We start from the raw sequence: 13,904 nt of genomic DNA on the forward strand, positions 1-13,904 counted from the left end.
CTGCGCTCAGCTCCGGCTTGGCTGTCACACCTCACTTCTGCAGAGCAGTGTGGTAGCCCGAATGGAAAGCCCAGAAGTGAAGCACCTCGGTGAAATAGCAGGAACACGGGGCTGGATGGATCTTCTTGGGTCAGCAAGCCCATTTCCCTGCTATCATAAGTCGTTAGGTATTAATCTTTGACTTTTGCTGATCAAGCCCTCTCTCAGCAGTGGGCTGAGTTTGTTGTTCCATCTACAGCTTTGGAGGACCTCACTTTCTCCTGAATGATCCAAAAGAATGAACTTTCATGGTGTCTCCTTTCTCAGGTTTTTTATCCTGAAATGATGCTGCAAAATGGGGCAGCTTTTCTGTCCAAATAGCACATCTGCCCTTTGGTGACACCCTTGCCATTTGCAGGACCTTGCCCCTGGCCGGGGAAGCAATCATTTCATTGCAGTAGCTCCAAGGCTGGTTGCTCCAACTTCTTTCTTCTTGTATAGATGTGGGTGCTCTGGACTGAATATCAAGTTCATCAATTAACAGTACCTCACCTGGACTTCAAATGTTTTTGTTAGTATTACAGTAGGGCCGAGGAGCTTGATTATAATTAGGATGTCTGCATAGGTGTGTGGTAAGAGAAGCTCTTTTCTTCAAAAATTTACTGTCTAACCAGATAAAACGCCGGAGGATTTTTTTTCACCCCATCGCAGTGGGGTGAAACAGTGGTACCCAGATCACTCACGTAGGAATAACCCTTCTCTGTTGAGGCCCCCCAAATATCTACTTGGATTTTTGCCTGTCATGTTTGTGATCTCCTTCCAACTCTTCTCACACAGCAGCTGGCCAAAATACTCCAGGTGCCATACACAGCACTTAAATCAGAGGGAAGGCTTCCTTTGGGGTGGTGGGGAGTTACGCTGAACCTCATCTGCACTTCTAGCTCAGAAGTGATGTTGTGTAAACAGCAGATTTGGCTTGGAGATCACCAGTGCAGCTCTTCATAGCCTTGATTCCTCTTGGAGGAAGAGGAAGAGAAGGTCGCGAACGTTATTGTGCCATCTGTTGGAACGAGTGTTTCAGTTTGGTTTAGTGACTGGCATTGTGTCAACAAGAATAACGATAAGCTGTTCTAGTGATTTCATTGTTTTTAGAGTACCTAAACATCATGTTGGTGGTGCCACAGTTCATGCCCAGCTAAAGTGGTCAGCTCTTTTGTTTTAGTCTGGAAAGGTCCCCTTGAAATACCTCCACTCTTGAAAGAGGTCACTCTTTGCTACCGAGAAACCGTAAGTGATGCCGCGGAGCACCTTAAGAAAGCCCATCAGTTAAGCTGGGCTGCCGTTTGTGAGAGAGCATCTACGCATTGCCAAAAGCCAAATGACGTTTCAATAAGCAGAAGTTATTGCTGCTGTCCGGCGTCTGCACTGATACTCATAACAATTGTCTCATTCCCGTGGCCCAGGGCAGTTCACAGCCATAACTGGTATAACTAAAGCGTTCAGAAATCATTTTGCACTTAGGAGCCGGTACTTGGGACAAGTGCATCTGGCTCCAGCGTGTCAGGGCTGACTGAAACCTATGAACAAGCCAGATCACAAAGCAAGAAATTATAAATGTTGTCTATGCTTGACCTTGCTAGTCAGTGCCTAAAATGAAATTATGCTCATGCTGAAACCTTTCTCTAGGTTATTGTGTGTTGAATTGCTATGCTAACACGTGAGGAGGACGGGCTGATTTGCACTTTCTATTGAAATAAATCACAGACTACCCGGCAAGCCTCCTCAAGGAGAGCGGTGGGATCGGGAGGCCCGGCTGAGGGTTCGGATTTGTAACTCGACAGTGGAATAATGCGTGGCCAGACAAGCAGCGGGGACAGCAAAGTCCATTGTGCAGGAGGAATGTAAATCACATTTGTCTGCAATGACATGTGAACTTCAGGCTTTGCTGCAGTGGGTTGAGGTTGCTCTGGAGCCGCAGCTCACTCATGCATGGGGAAGACGTGGCTCTGCGGAGGACGTTTCTGTACTAACCCAGTTCTCCATGTGCACCTTAGGTCCAGTGGATGAATACATGCTGCCTTTCGAAGAAGAAATAGGTCAGCACCCATCCCTTGAGGACTTGCAAGAAGTGGTGGTTCACAAGAAGATGCGCCCTGTGTTCAAGGATCACTGGCTGAAACACCCCGTACGTCCCTCCTGGTTAATGGTGGAAAATGTTTTCCTGTGTGATGGGAACGAGAGATGCGGTTGTGCATCGCTCGTTAGCTTCAGAGGGAAGCTAACCAGTCCACCCCGGTGCACGGAGCTGCTCCCTGGTGCTAGAGAGAGACAGCGCCAGGGAATGAGGGGTTGCTCGACACCTTCATGCTCCCCTTTCCATTTGCCCCTTGTTTTTAGAGAGTAAACCAGCTGATCAAAGTCAGCCAGTGCTGAATGTGGAGCGTGTGGTGGTTTAGTAGGACTCCTTTAATATGGTGAAAGAATGGAAAATGGAAGTCCCTTTCATTAAGAAAAAGAAAACGATCCATACCATCGGAGACGTGTTCCTCACAAGCTAGATAGCATGCAAGACTTGAACAATTTTTTGAGGAAAAATTAATTAGACGCGAAGGCAAGCAGACAATGAAGCAAAATGCAGCGTGGGTTTCCCGGAGGTAGATCATTTCAGGCTCGCGTTTTTAATAAAAGAGGTGATTTTTTTCAGACTGGGAAACTGAGCAGATGATGAAATCTCACAGGGCTTCAGTAAGAAGCTAAATGCCTCTGTTCTGGCCAAACTGCCACGGTCTTGGCTAGACTCAGGTGTACTAACTCATTGCCTAGAAGTCAAGGAGAGCTGCAGTCGTAGGTAAAGATGAGTGTTCCAGTTCAAATGAGGGTTCAAATCAGAGCTGCGCTCTTCCAGCAGTGTTGAATTCAGTTATTTTGGGAATATCTACAGAAGTGATTGCAAACAAAGCAACGGTTTCATAGTAACTGGTACAGTGCTGCCAGCTCTCATGGTTTTATCATGGGAATTGTAATAGTTGATGTCTTGTCTTTTAAAGCTTTAACTACTGAATCTCGGGATGTATTTTGATGTTAAAAAAAGTACTTTGGGGGCTATGAAAAAAAAGCTGGATGTGACCAAGCCCTACAGCCTTAGAAAGCAGAAGCTTAAAAAAACCCAAAAACACACATTTAAAGTAATTTTTAAAGCTAATCTCATAATAATTTGCATGCTGGCGAGAAAATAATCTTAGTTTTTCTTTACAGCATTAAGCTGTGTTAAGTGGACCTCCCCGTCCGCTGCAAAGACGGTCCCCGGAGCAGACTTTGTTGCTGAAGGTGCTTTCTCCCCCTTGTTGTCCGCAGGGCTTGGCGCAGCTCTGCGTGACCATCGAAGAGTGCTGGGACCACGATGCGGAGGCTCGGCTCTCGGCGGGCTGTGTCGAGGAGCGCATTGCGCAGATCCGCAAATCCGTAAACGGCACTACCTCGGACTGCCTCATCTCCATCGTGACGTCCGTCACCAACGTGGACTTGCCGCCCAAAGAGTCTAGTATCTAAGTCCTGGTTCACTTTTGTCTTTCCAGACTCAGTGGATTTAAAAAAAAAAAAAAGAAAAAAGTTTAAAAAAAAAACCACACACACAAAAAAACAAACAAACAAAAACACAAAAATCCAACAAACACATGAATGCAGCTGCTATTTTATCTTGACTTTTTATTATTATTGTTATTATTATTATTATTATTTTTTTGGATTGGATCAATTTTACCAGCACATTGCTCTACTGTATTAAAAAAAAATGGACATTTCAGCAAGCATTCAGGTGCCGACTAATGAATGCAGAAAAGGTGCAGGTACCTCAGAACCTCAACAAACTCACTTCAGTTGTTTTTATTTTATTCAGTTTTCTCGGTTTCTCTTTATCGGTCTGTCTTCTGAGCGGAGCATCTGTGACATAAAGGAAAACCACCTACCATCTTAGAAAACGCAATGCTGCAAACTGTGGAGGAAACTTAAGACTGTTATGTAAAGAATACACCTTCCTCAAAAGGATTTTTTCCCCCATTTTGTTTTGGTTTTGGGTTCAGGTTTTTTTGGGTTTTTTTTTTTTTTTTGGAAGTGAGCTTCAAAAAAAACAGCAGATGTGTCTTTTACGGATCTAACGGGTGTCATTGTAACATGGAAAAAAAAGTAACTGGGCGGAGAATGTTAATTCTTGATGGTAGAATTGAAGGGGGGAGCGTAGAATAGGGGTGGGGAGAGTGACGTTGGACTTGGCAGCATTTGGGGAAACATCATTTGCTATGGAGCTACTTCTCAGGTAACCATTAGAGGAGGGGAAGGACATTTCTGGGCAGAGTATTAACGGCTGCAGTGTATGGAGAAAGCTGAGTTAAAGAGCCAGTGGTTGTAAGCAAGGCGCTAGTTCTTTCTTCCGCCAGTATCTCGGGCTTGCATGGTAAAAGAACAAGGCAGAGCTGTAATTACCTTTTATTTTTCGACTTCAGATAGTAACGGGAAGGACGCTTTTAAGCAGTGTAATTGGAAGAGGTGGGAAAGTGTGTTCTCAGAAACACTTCGGTAAAATCCTGGAAGATGGGAAAATTTTTGCATCTCATTTTAAGGGCGAGTCAGTTCAGGAAATTCGGCCTTGGGGTTGATTATCTGTCACCCAAGCTACCGGTGCAGATGGTGAAAAGAGGAAAAGTGTGAAAACTGGCTCTTTTTTTGGTTTGTTTTTTTTTTTCCCCTTATTAATTTGGGGTTGGGGGGAGGTGGAAATACCTGAGCTGATGGCAGATGGCTCCTGTAGCATCCGAGAAGCCTATGAACTGCCCGGTTGCAGGATGCAGAGGCAGCTGAGCAGCAGCAGTGATTATCGCAGCATCTCTCCGACTGGTTTCTTTGACACTGCTTTCTCCTTACTCTGTGACGAAACTCTTTTGTCTTAAAGTGGTGCATATTCTAAAATACCATTACACTTATTATGCCATAAACTCGCTCTAGTCAGTGAATGTTCCTAATGCTGCTGATTCAACATTGAAATATTTTTTTAATTTGCAAAACATGCAATGTTAAAAAAAAAAAAACTAAAAAAAAAAAAAATACCACAAAACACACACACACACACACACACGTTACGTGGCTTCCGAGGTTTAAACTGAAAAAAAAAATTAAAAACTTCATGACCACAGACCACCTCAAACCAGAAATACCTCAGAATTTTCTACTTGTATGAGTTTTATTATATATTTTGTTAGTTGTGTTGTCTTGTAGTAAGTATATTTTAATGTAAGTTGGCTTTTATGACAAGGGAGTTTTAAAAAAAGAAAAAAAGAAAAAAGTTCCAAAATCTTTTAGGAAGTGCTACCATTTTTTTTTTTTTGTTTTATAAAGCACCATTGTAAATAACTGTATACAGTTGTAGAATAACTGCCTATATAAGGTACCTGGGCATTATTCACTCTTATTTGTGAAGGCTGTTTTCCATTCTGTGTTATTTTTTTGGTCTGTTTTAGTGAAAGGACAGTACATCTTTTTTTTTCTTTTTTTTTCTTATTATTATTTTTATTTTTTTTTACTTTGAATATAACATGAATTCTGTGTCTTGCTAGACTGACAAAGTTATATCCATTGGATGGCCAGAACTTCTAAATTTTTCTGCGTGTTAAGCCAAAATGCAGTCCCAAACTAATCACCCTGTAACAAAAATGTAAAAAGTCTGTATTATATGAACTAATTGGACTTCTTGCCACTGCCAAATTGTCAGCGTGCACCTTTGCACAGATATAATTTATTAAGCAAACAAAATTGCTAATTGGAGAAAATATAAAGAAAATTGAAATATATTTCTTGAAAAATATAGCTTTAAAACCCAGAGGTCACAAATGAGGACACGGTCCTTTATCCTGAAGAGACAGTAAGATAATTGCCTTAATTTGTCTATCTGAATAAAGTCTTAACCTATTCTTTCAAGTTACTGAATGTATATTGCATATTAGTATGTACACACATGTAACTGTATTTCCGTGTGTAGGTTTGGAAGTTTCTGTTTCTTGATGTGCTTCTGTTGAGAACACCTTGACAAAACCAGACAGAACGATACCATTTTGACCCAGCCAATGTCCCCGGTGGCGGTTGGCATCTTTGGGCCTGATGCTGCGACGTACCTATGCTTAGCATTAAGCGTGTAGGTAGCTCTCCTGGTGCCATGCCATTAGGCACTCACTTAATGTTAAGCATAGTCGTAAAGGTTTGCAGGGTCGGTATTTTTCATGTTTAATATATTTCTGCACTGAGATTTATATAAAAATGTGACTATGTTTTAGAAGTGAAGTGATGTAAGGGTTGGGGTGGAGCGTAGAGCAGTTAAGATGGAGTGAATACTTGTTCCGAGGTGGGCTTGCTCCCATTTCTCCGGGAATGGGAGCCAGTTCATATTGCTGCAGAAAGAAAAAAGCTGTACTGTCTTTTAACTGTTAATATCTGTTTGCTGTTCCGGATTTTTTTCCTTCAGCATTATGTATTATGGCTAAAACAGGCTTATTACAGCAGTTGCTTTTTTATCCTGATTTCTTTAAGAAGCTTTAAAGTATTTATTGAAAGTGCCATATGATTTTAATAGCCTATTAGACAGTCTCTGAAATCTTCTCTTTTGAGAAAGCATAAATGAAAATTCTCACGTGTAGCTTATCTTACTGCGGGGAACTGCACGACCGTACAAACTTTGACCAAATGTTGACTGTAAAGTATTACATCTTCCCTGGTGTAATGGTTCCTTATAGATCATCTTGTCAACAGGATTCAGAAACTGACTTTTTAAAAGAATTTCCAAATTGCGTGTGCGCTCAGTTACAAATCGTAAATGTATGTAGGTATGTGTGTCTTGCTATCGCAGCAGAGAAGGAAATCCTGAACTTCTGCTTATTTACAAATTTGTACCAGTTTAGCTAAAGCTGTTCTTTTAAACTGGTATTTATTTATTTTATAATGAAGACAAGCTCTGATTAACTTATTGGTCTTTCAACACTTGAGCTGTCAAGCAAGTGGTTTCCTCACCGCTAATCTAGCATTTGAACTCTCATTGACAACATGATTTTGGTTCTGTTCAGTACTGCAGAGGCTTTTTCCAAGTCAGCAATCGGGCACATCCATAGGTGTAGCTGTAATAAGCAATTGTGGCTCTTTTCCTCTTAACACTCCCTTGAATATGATGGGTACAACACCTCTTACGCTACTTCCCGAGCACTAAATTTCACGGAAGTACTTGCTGCAGAATTTTATTGCTGACCTTCCTCTCTTGTACGGCAGTTCTTAGGTGAATATTAACCTTGAATATCCTGGGTAAAAATTCTCCTTGACTTTAGGAGCCAGGATTCCCCTCTCTCCGGTGTAACTCCCTTTATGAATTTATTGCACTGGCTGGGCTGGTTTCCTAGGTGGAGGAAGTTTGAGCTCACGTTTTGAAACTGGAAATACCACAGGAACTAAGATTGCTTTTTTTGAGATGATAGAGCTGTGACTTGCTAATGAAATTGCATTAGTACAGCAAGGCTGGAAATTGTATGTGGCTCATGTTGAAATACATGCGCGTGTTATAAGAGATGGCTATAAACCAGTCTAACCATCAGTTAAGTAGCATCAGGCTTATTCATTGCGATTAAGGATTTTAGCTAGTCCTGATCATAAAGTCTTCTCTGTTTAAGGCAAAAGAAAACTACTTTTTATTCTGCCTCTTTCTTGAGCTGAAATTCTCTTACAGAATACATTATGCTAGATAAGGTTACACCTATGGAAACGCTGAGATCTTTGTGTATGTTCGTTTCAAAGAGAAGGTCCGTGAGTGCCCCCCAGTAATTCCACTGCATTTTCCTTGGGTCTCCTGACTCACTGCTGTTCCCGCTTGAAGCTGTCGGTTTCAGTAGAAGCAGCGGAAGCCTTGGGTCCACTCAGTGCAACGTTGCCGGGGGGTGTTTCCAGGCTGGCTGGGCCAGGCCTCGCCAGTAGGAATCCTGATCCCCCTTAATATCACAGCACAGAAACCGGAGGACACACGTTTTATTCCTCTTGTGCTACTTTCTAGGCAGACTGTCAGAACTTGCCCTGTTCTGCAGGGGAAAGGTCTGTTTTCACTTAGTACGGAAGAAACTCGTACTGCAGAGGAAGGTGCTGGTTGATAACGTTGTGACAGTGCTGTTGTTGCAGTCCTCTTCAAGCCACACTCCGCTTGAGAAGTTGCTAAGCAGGAAGTGTCCCGCAAACTATTGTCACTTTTACATACAGAATATTGTTTGCTAACATTGTAAATAAAATAGACTATATAATAGAGGAAAATAAGGACATTTTGACTTTTTTACTTTTGGAAAAAAAAATATATATTTTAGTTACATATACAAACAAAAATTCTACATTGTGTGAGAATTCTTTTATACCACAAATTATTTTTGTAATGTCTAATATGTTTCTGCAGGGAAAAGGGAGAAAGGTCTGTGTTACGCACAGCAAATTAATAAATAAATATATATAATGTTTAAATGAAGTGTGCACTACATCAAAGTCTAGAGGATAGAACAAGTTTAGCCTGAAACCAGTTTGAGGAGCAAGTTTGGATGTACTTGGACATGCTTTGAGGACGGCACTGAGTATATGTTTAGGTTATCTTGCATGTCACATCCCTTCTGCTAAAGATGCTTATTGCTTTTCTATGACCATCTTCAGTTTAACCAGGAAGAGTTTTTTCACGTACCCGTGCGAGTATCCGTGTGTGAGCAGTGTGTCTTTTGGCATATGCCGTGATGTCGCAGTGAGTTGTGAAGTCAGGGTGTTAAGAAGTTACCGAGACCAAATAGCCGGGCTGATCTCGCTCGCTGCCATATCCGTTTATAGCAGCTGTGTCTGCTGCATTGACAATATGATCTGTAAGGAGCTGTTGCCAGCAGAGTCCTGATAAAACCAATTCCTAGAAGTTCCTTCTCTCTGAAGTGACACAACTAATCAGGCTTCACCAGAACACGCAGATATGTGCTCTGTGTTCCCAACGTCAGATTTTACGGTCTGGGTCGGAGGCACGAAAGAAAAGGAGCACTGTCATGTCCAAAGTCCTACTTAGAAAAAGAGCATTCCAAATTTGTGTAACCAATCCAAGGTATTCTAAAAGTATTAAAGAAAAAATTGTAAAATGTATTCTTTTCACTTAATCGAACTTTACCCATTGGACCGAACATTCACTGCGGTCTTTTTGGTTCCCTTAACCTCGACAGCAGAGTGCCAGTGGGGTAAGAGTTACTGAAAAAAGCTTTAAACCAAACGCTACATTGCACTGCCTTGAAGCTGGTTTGACAGTGTGCCTTTTGAAATTAGTGCTTCAACGACTTCGAGCAGGCTCCTGCAGTTGCTGAGTCCTACATCTGTGTTCTTGGTGAAGTCCTGGCCCTGTGGAAGCCGGGGGGAGACTTGCCATCTAATTCAGTGGGACCATGAGTGTGCGTGTGTTCCTGGAGCACTTTCTAAACACCCCTGGTCTCTTACTTACATGGGACTTCTTTTTTAGAACTCTAGTTTTAGGGTGATGCTCGGTTCCCTGACTGAAGTAGTAACCTATCGAGTAAGCAGTAATCCTTTTTGTCGGGACACTTCCACAGAAAGAGATCATACTTGTGTTATGTCCATCCAGCTGTTCTGAAATGTAACGCTATTCTGTTGTGCCTTTATTTTTCCATGTAAAAGCAACTGCTGTAAGCTTTTTTTTTCTTTTGCTCGTTTTTTCTGTCTGAAAAAACACTTCTCATTGCCCAGCTGTTATTTCTGGATGCAGTCTGTGATCCAGGTATTTCAAGAACCAATTACCTCAAACCTCATGTTAAACAGTGTTGCTATCTGGATTCTCCTTGATACTACAATATTGTAACATACACAAACAGGAACCTTGCTATATATGGGTGTTTACATATATGTATCATATACATATATACACGTATATATATGATACCTATATGTAAATGGAAAGTGATCCCCAAGGACTGAAGGAAAAAAGCAAAACTCTTTTGTTTTCCAACATTGAAACCAAAAGGGCTTCTCTGAAGCTCTATAATGGCATTGTGCTGGATATATATCAAGAAAGTGTTTTCTGAAAAGTGCTTCCTTTGTTAGCCTTTTATTTCAGTATTTTAATGGGGCAGATGATGTGATTAAAACACTATTTCTACATTTTTTGGCCCATTTTGAAGCAGAGGCCTCTTAATCTTTCCAGTTGTTAAAAAAACACAAAAAAACCAACTCAGTGTACAACATTCCAGTAAGGTTAGTATTGCAAAACTAAAGCATGTTCTGGGAAGGCTTCACAGCTTCTGTTTTTGTGAAAAGGAAGGCATTGGCCATACTTCATTCAGCTTTTCCACTGTTTTGAGGAACTGAAGTTTAACCAGTAACCATCCTAGTCAATTAAAATCCTAATTCAGTAGTCACTGGCATCTCTGCATTGCCACCCCTGTTAAAAACAAAACACCCCAACCCCCCCAAAAAAACAACCCAAACCAAAAATCCAACCATGACAGAGGAGGAGGAGGTCGGAGCATTTCATAGCTCCTGAAGGTGGACTTGGTAGCAGAGCAACTTTGTGGATAGCAAAAAACGTGTTGGCAAGACCTAGAACCTGTCTAGCCCTTTCCTTTTTCCAACTACCTTCTCCCAAGAACCTTCTCATAAAAGCAGACCTTCAACCACAGTGACTTCTTAATGGTACTTTGCTGAAGAGAATTCTGTTCAGGATATATTTTCTGGGGAAAAACAGAAAGTTAGACCATTCTTTTCATTAACATTTTACTGTACGTGTTCCCCTCCCAAATGTCTGTTTTAAAAAAATGTATCCATGTAGCTGATGCAACATTGCAGCCTGTATTTTACTTGGACAAAGTAGTAGCTTTCCAATCCAAATAGTAATGAATTTACTAATACTAGTAATTCATTAATTACTGGTAATTAATGGCTAGTAATTAATTTACTATTACTAAAGGAAGAAAAGGAGATGTTTCTCTTTCCCCATTTTTTCCTAGACTGTCCAGTGTTTCTATGGCTATTGATGGTTTATGATTATCTTTGGTAAATCATTTACAAAAGTACTAAAATCTCCCAGAAGGAGGCATTTTGCAATGCTGCTGGCCTTCCAGTGGAATAACTGTGATGCAAAAGTCGATCTGTTGGTGGATGAGAATTGAAGGAGGTGGTTACTGCAAACTAAGTAACATTCTTGACCTCAATTCTATGCCATAAGTCCGCACAATGCCATTGTCAATCTGCTCAAACTATCTGCTTATGAATTCTGCATGATCCTCGTGATAGAGTTGAAAGCCTGATCTTTCACCTGTTAATATTTTCACATTCGTCCTTAAGTTTGACAAATTTTATACTGTAAAGTTGACTTAAGTACAGTTTGATGTCAATTCTTGTGGAAAGAGCTTTCTGCATGTAACATTAGACACATACAGTTAAACAACACAGCATAGTAGAAAACTCACAAGAAAATGTTTTGGCACCAGCAGAAAGAAATCTCGCCCTCACCATTTGTCATTTTAAACCATCTTATTGTAAGTTTTACCAGCTACTTCTAAATTTGTGCTTTATTTAAAGAAATAAAATAAAAATCCTAAGACTTGTCTAGCGTAGTGAAATATGTGTATATCAGTTTTAGGATAAATAGCTAAGTCTTATTACGCTGTGTTACTTAACTTGTATATATAGAGTATACATAAGAGTTTGCAGTAACCTGTTTCTCCAGGATTTCCAGTTTGAATGGATTTAAACTCAAACTATGAGATTAAGTAAATGATTTAGAAGATTGCAGAATAAACTGAGTGTAAATTACAGGAAGCTCTATCAGATGGTGAAATAATTTTTAACGAGTCTTTTGGTCCTTGGCTCAAATTCACTAAGTACTGTTTGTATACCAAGATATGTGAAATGTAAATGTTGTAGGTTATATTTCACTCTTGTAGCTATAAAAATGTAGAACAGAGATAGCTTGTACTACTGAGTTAACAAAAGTTATACTAAAGTATCCTGTTAAAGAAAAAAGTATACAGAGAGTTAAGCTCGTTGCTGTAACCCCTTTTGGATTGAAGTGTGCTGATTTTTTATATATGTGTATTTTATATATATATTCTGCAAAAGTATATATATATAAAATGTATATATAAAATGGCCTATTGCAGACATCCATTGTATTGCAGTTATGAAATGAAGACATTTTGGAAAGAACATTGTATCATAGTTCATGAATTTGCAGTGGATCTTTGTTCCTTTTTACTGTGGTATTTTAGAAATGAGTCTCAAGTTTGAAATTAGACCTGCCAAGTTGGAGTTTTGCTGCTTCAGCTTTGCACTGGGTGTCCGAATAAACCAGTATGAATGTAGTATTTGCCCTGTGTGAAGCAGCTACACCCCAACAGATAGGAGGAAAAAAACTAGAAAGAACTATTTCAAGTTTATCTTTTTGTATATGAAAATAAACAGTAAATTACAAATAATTGCTTCTCTTGTTGGTGCGACGTTAAAAATCATTGTTACTTTATTGTCTTTGGCATCTAGCTGGAGTATTTCCTTTTTTATAGAAGAACGTTTTGGTGTTTTAATGGCATCTCTGCTATCCAAAATCCCTAACAAAATCCCTGCAGAGGCATCGCTGAGGCCTCTACTACCCATCATTTGCTAACTCCTCCAAAGGGAAGAGGGAATTGGCTCGAGTCGCTGCGTCCTTTTGAGTGTGTTGCCTCTTGTAGCGCTGTGGTGACACTGCTTATCATTCCCAGCGAAGAACTGTTCGCACAGAGCATTATGTGCCTGTTAAGCTGTATCAATACAAAGTCCAGCAACACAGCTGCAACCGCCAGCGATGGGGGGGGTTTAAGCTAAATCCCAGGACCCTGCAGTAAAGCGTCTGCCCTCCCCTTCCACCAGCTCTCGCAGAAGAGCAGAGCAGACAGCACGGGACAGCCACTGCCTAAGTGGTTCCACCCGATTTACAACAAGTTGCCCGCGAATACCCTCACAGTTGCAGGAAGTCGAAGTTACACCGAACGTACAGCTGCAATTAGAGCCATGAACAGTGTGAAGCAGCACGCCCCTGTTCATGGTGTGCCCACTGCAACCGCACAGCCGAGGCCTTGGCGAGGACGGCTGGGTATTTCCCCGGGCGAGGGAGGCTGTTAGCGAACACGCAGCGCGCGCAAGTGCTGCGGGGTTCCCAGTCAGGGGAAACAGCTTCAGCGTGAGGTACCAGCCGTCAGGGCGAGCATCGGACCTGGGGCTGGGGCGCAGCTTCCAGACACCGTGGGGTTTGGTTTCTTTTTTCCCCGCTTCAGCTGAGTACCCGACAAGATTCAGTGAGGCAGAGGGAGTGGGCCTGGAAAAATTTTTTTAAAAAAGCTTGAGCTCCCTATACTCGTAGCAACACAGCGAGTTCTGTGATCCCCACAACATGAGGCAAGAAGACGCCCTCGGCCACAAACTGAAGTGTGGCCGGGCAAGCTGCCTGCAGTGAAGTGATGGCGTGGCGACACAGCCCTCATGTTTTGGTGTATTCCATTGCTAAACCGGTCCTTTTTTTCAGCAAAAATGCCTCTCGCTTGGTGCTGGGTTGGAAATGCTTACGGAGGACCCCCATGAGGCCAGTATGAAGATTAACAGGCACCTGTGAGGGAAAAACAGTAATAATCGGGCTGGCGGTTTTCCCGACAAAAAGCCTGATGTCACATCACTAAACGGTGACAAAACCCAACCCCGCACCTTCCTCTGGGGCGGCTGGGGCCCAGGGCCATCGCCCCCGGCCTCGCTGTCTGGGGACTGCCTTAGCCACCCCTCTCCGGGCGGCTCCTGTGGTCCCCGCGGGGCCGAGCCCCACGCCTTCGCCCTCCCTTTGCCACAGCGCTCGGGCAAACGCC

General features: G+C 41.8%; 2 protein-coding genes across 2 annotated transcripts in view; both read left to right on the forward strand.

The window, feature by feature from the left end:
* ACVR2B (activin A receptor, type IIB) overlaps positions 1 to 3,602 on the forward strand; it is an 18,658-nt gene extending 15,056 nt beyond the window's left edge. Inside the window, exons 9-10 of the mRNA XM_009322512.1 lie at positions 2,034 to 2,164; positions 3,334 to 3,602. Of these exons, the coding sequence (XP_009320787.1) occupies positions 2,034 to 2,164; positions 3,334 to 3,528 (326 nt within the window). The 3' untranslated portion in view covers positions 3,529 to 3,602. The remainder of the gene's footprint in view (positions 1 to 2,033; positions 2,165 to 3,333) is intronic.
* A 9,460-nt stretch (positions 3,603 to 13,062) lies between these two features.
* Positions 13,063 to 13,904, forward strand: part of EXOG (endo/exonuclease (5'-3'), endonuclease G-like) — a 23,850-nt gene continuing 23,008 nt past the window's right edge. The window contains exon 1 of the mRNA XM_009322513.1: positions 13,063 to 13,144. Coding sequence (XP_009320788.1) covers positions 13,063 to 13,144 — 82 coding nt within the window. The remainder of the gene's footprint in view (positions 13,145 to 13,904) is intronic.

This window comes from Pygoscelis adeliae, unplaced genomic scaffold (assembly GCF_000699105.1).
Source record: "Pygoscelis adeliae isolate BGI_AS28 unplaced genomic scaffold, ASM69910v1 Scaffold123, whole genome shotgun sequence".
Classification (NCBI taxonomy): domain Eukaryota; kingdom Metazoa; phylum Chordata; class Aves; order Sphenisciformes; family Spheniscidae; genus Pygoscelis; species Pygoscelis adeliae.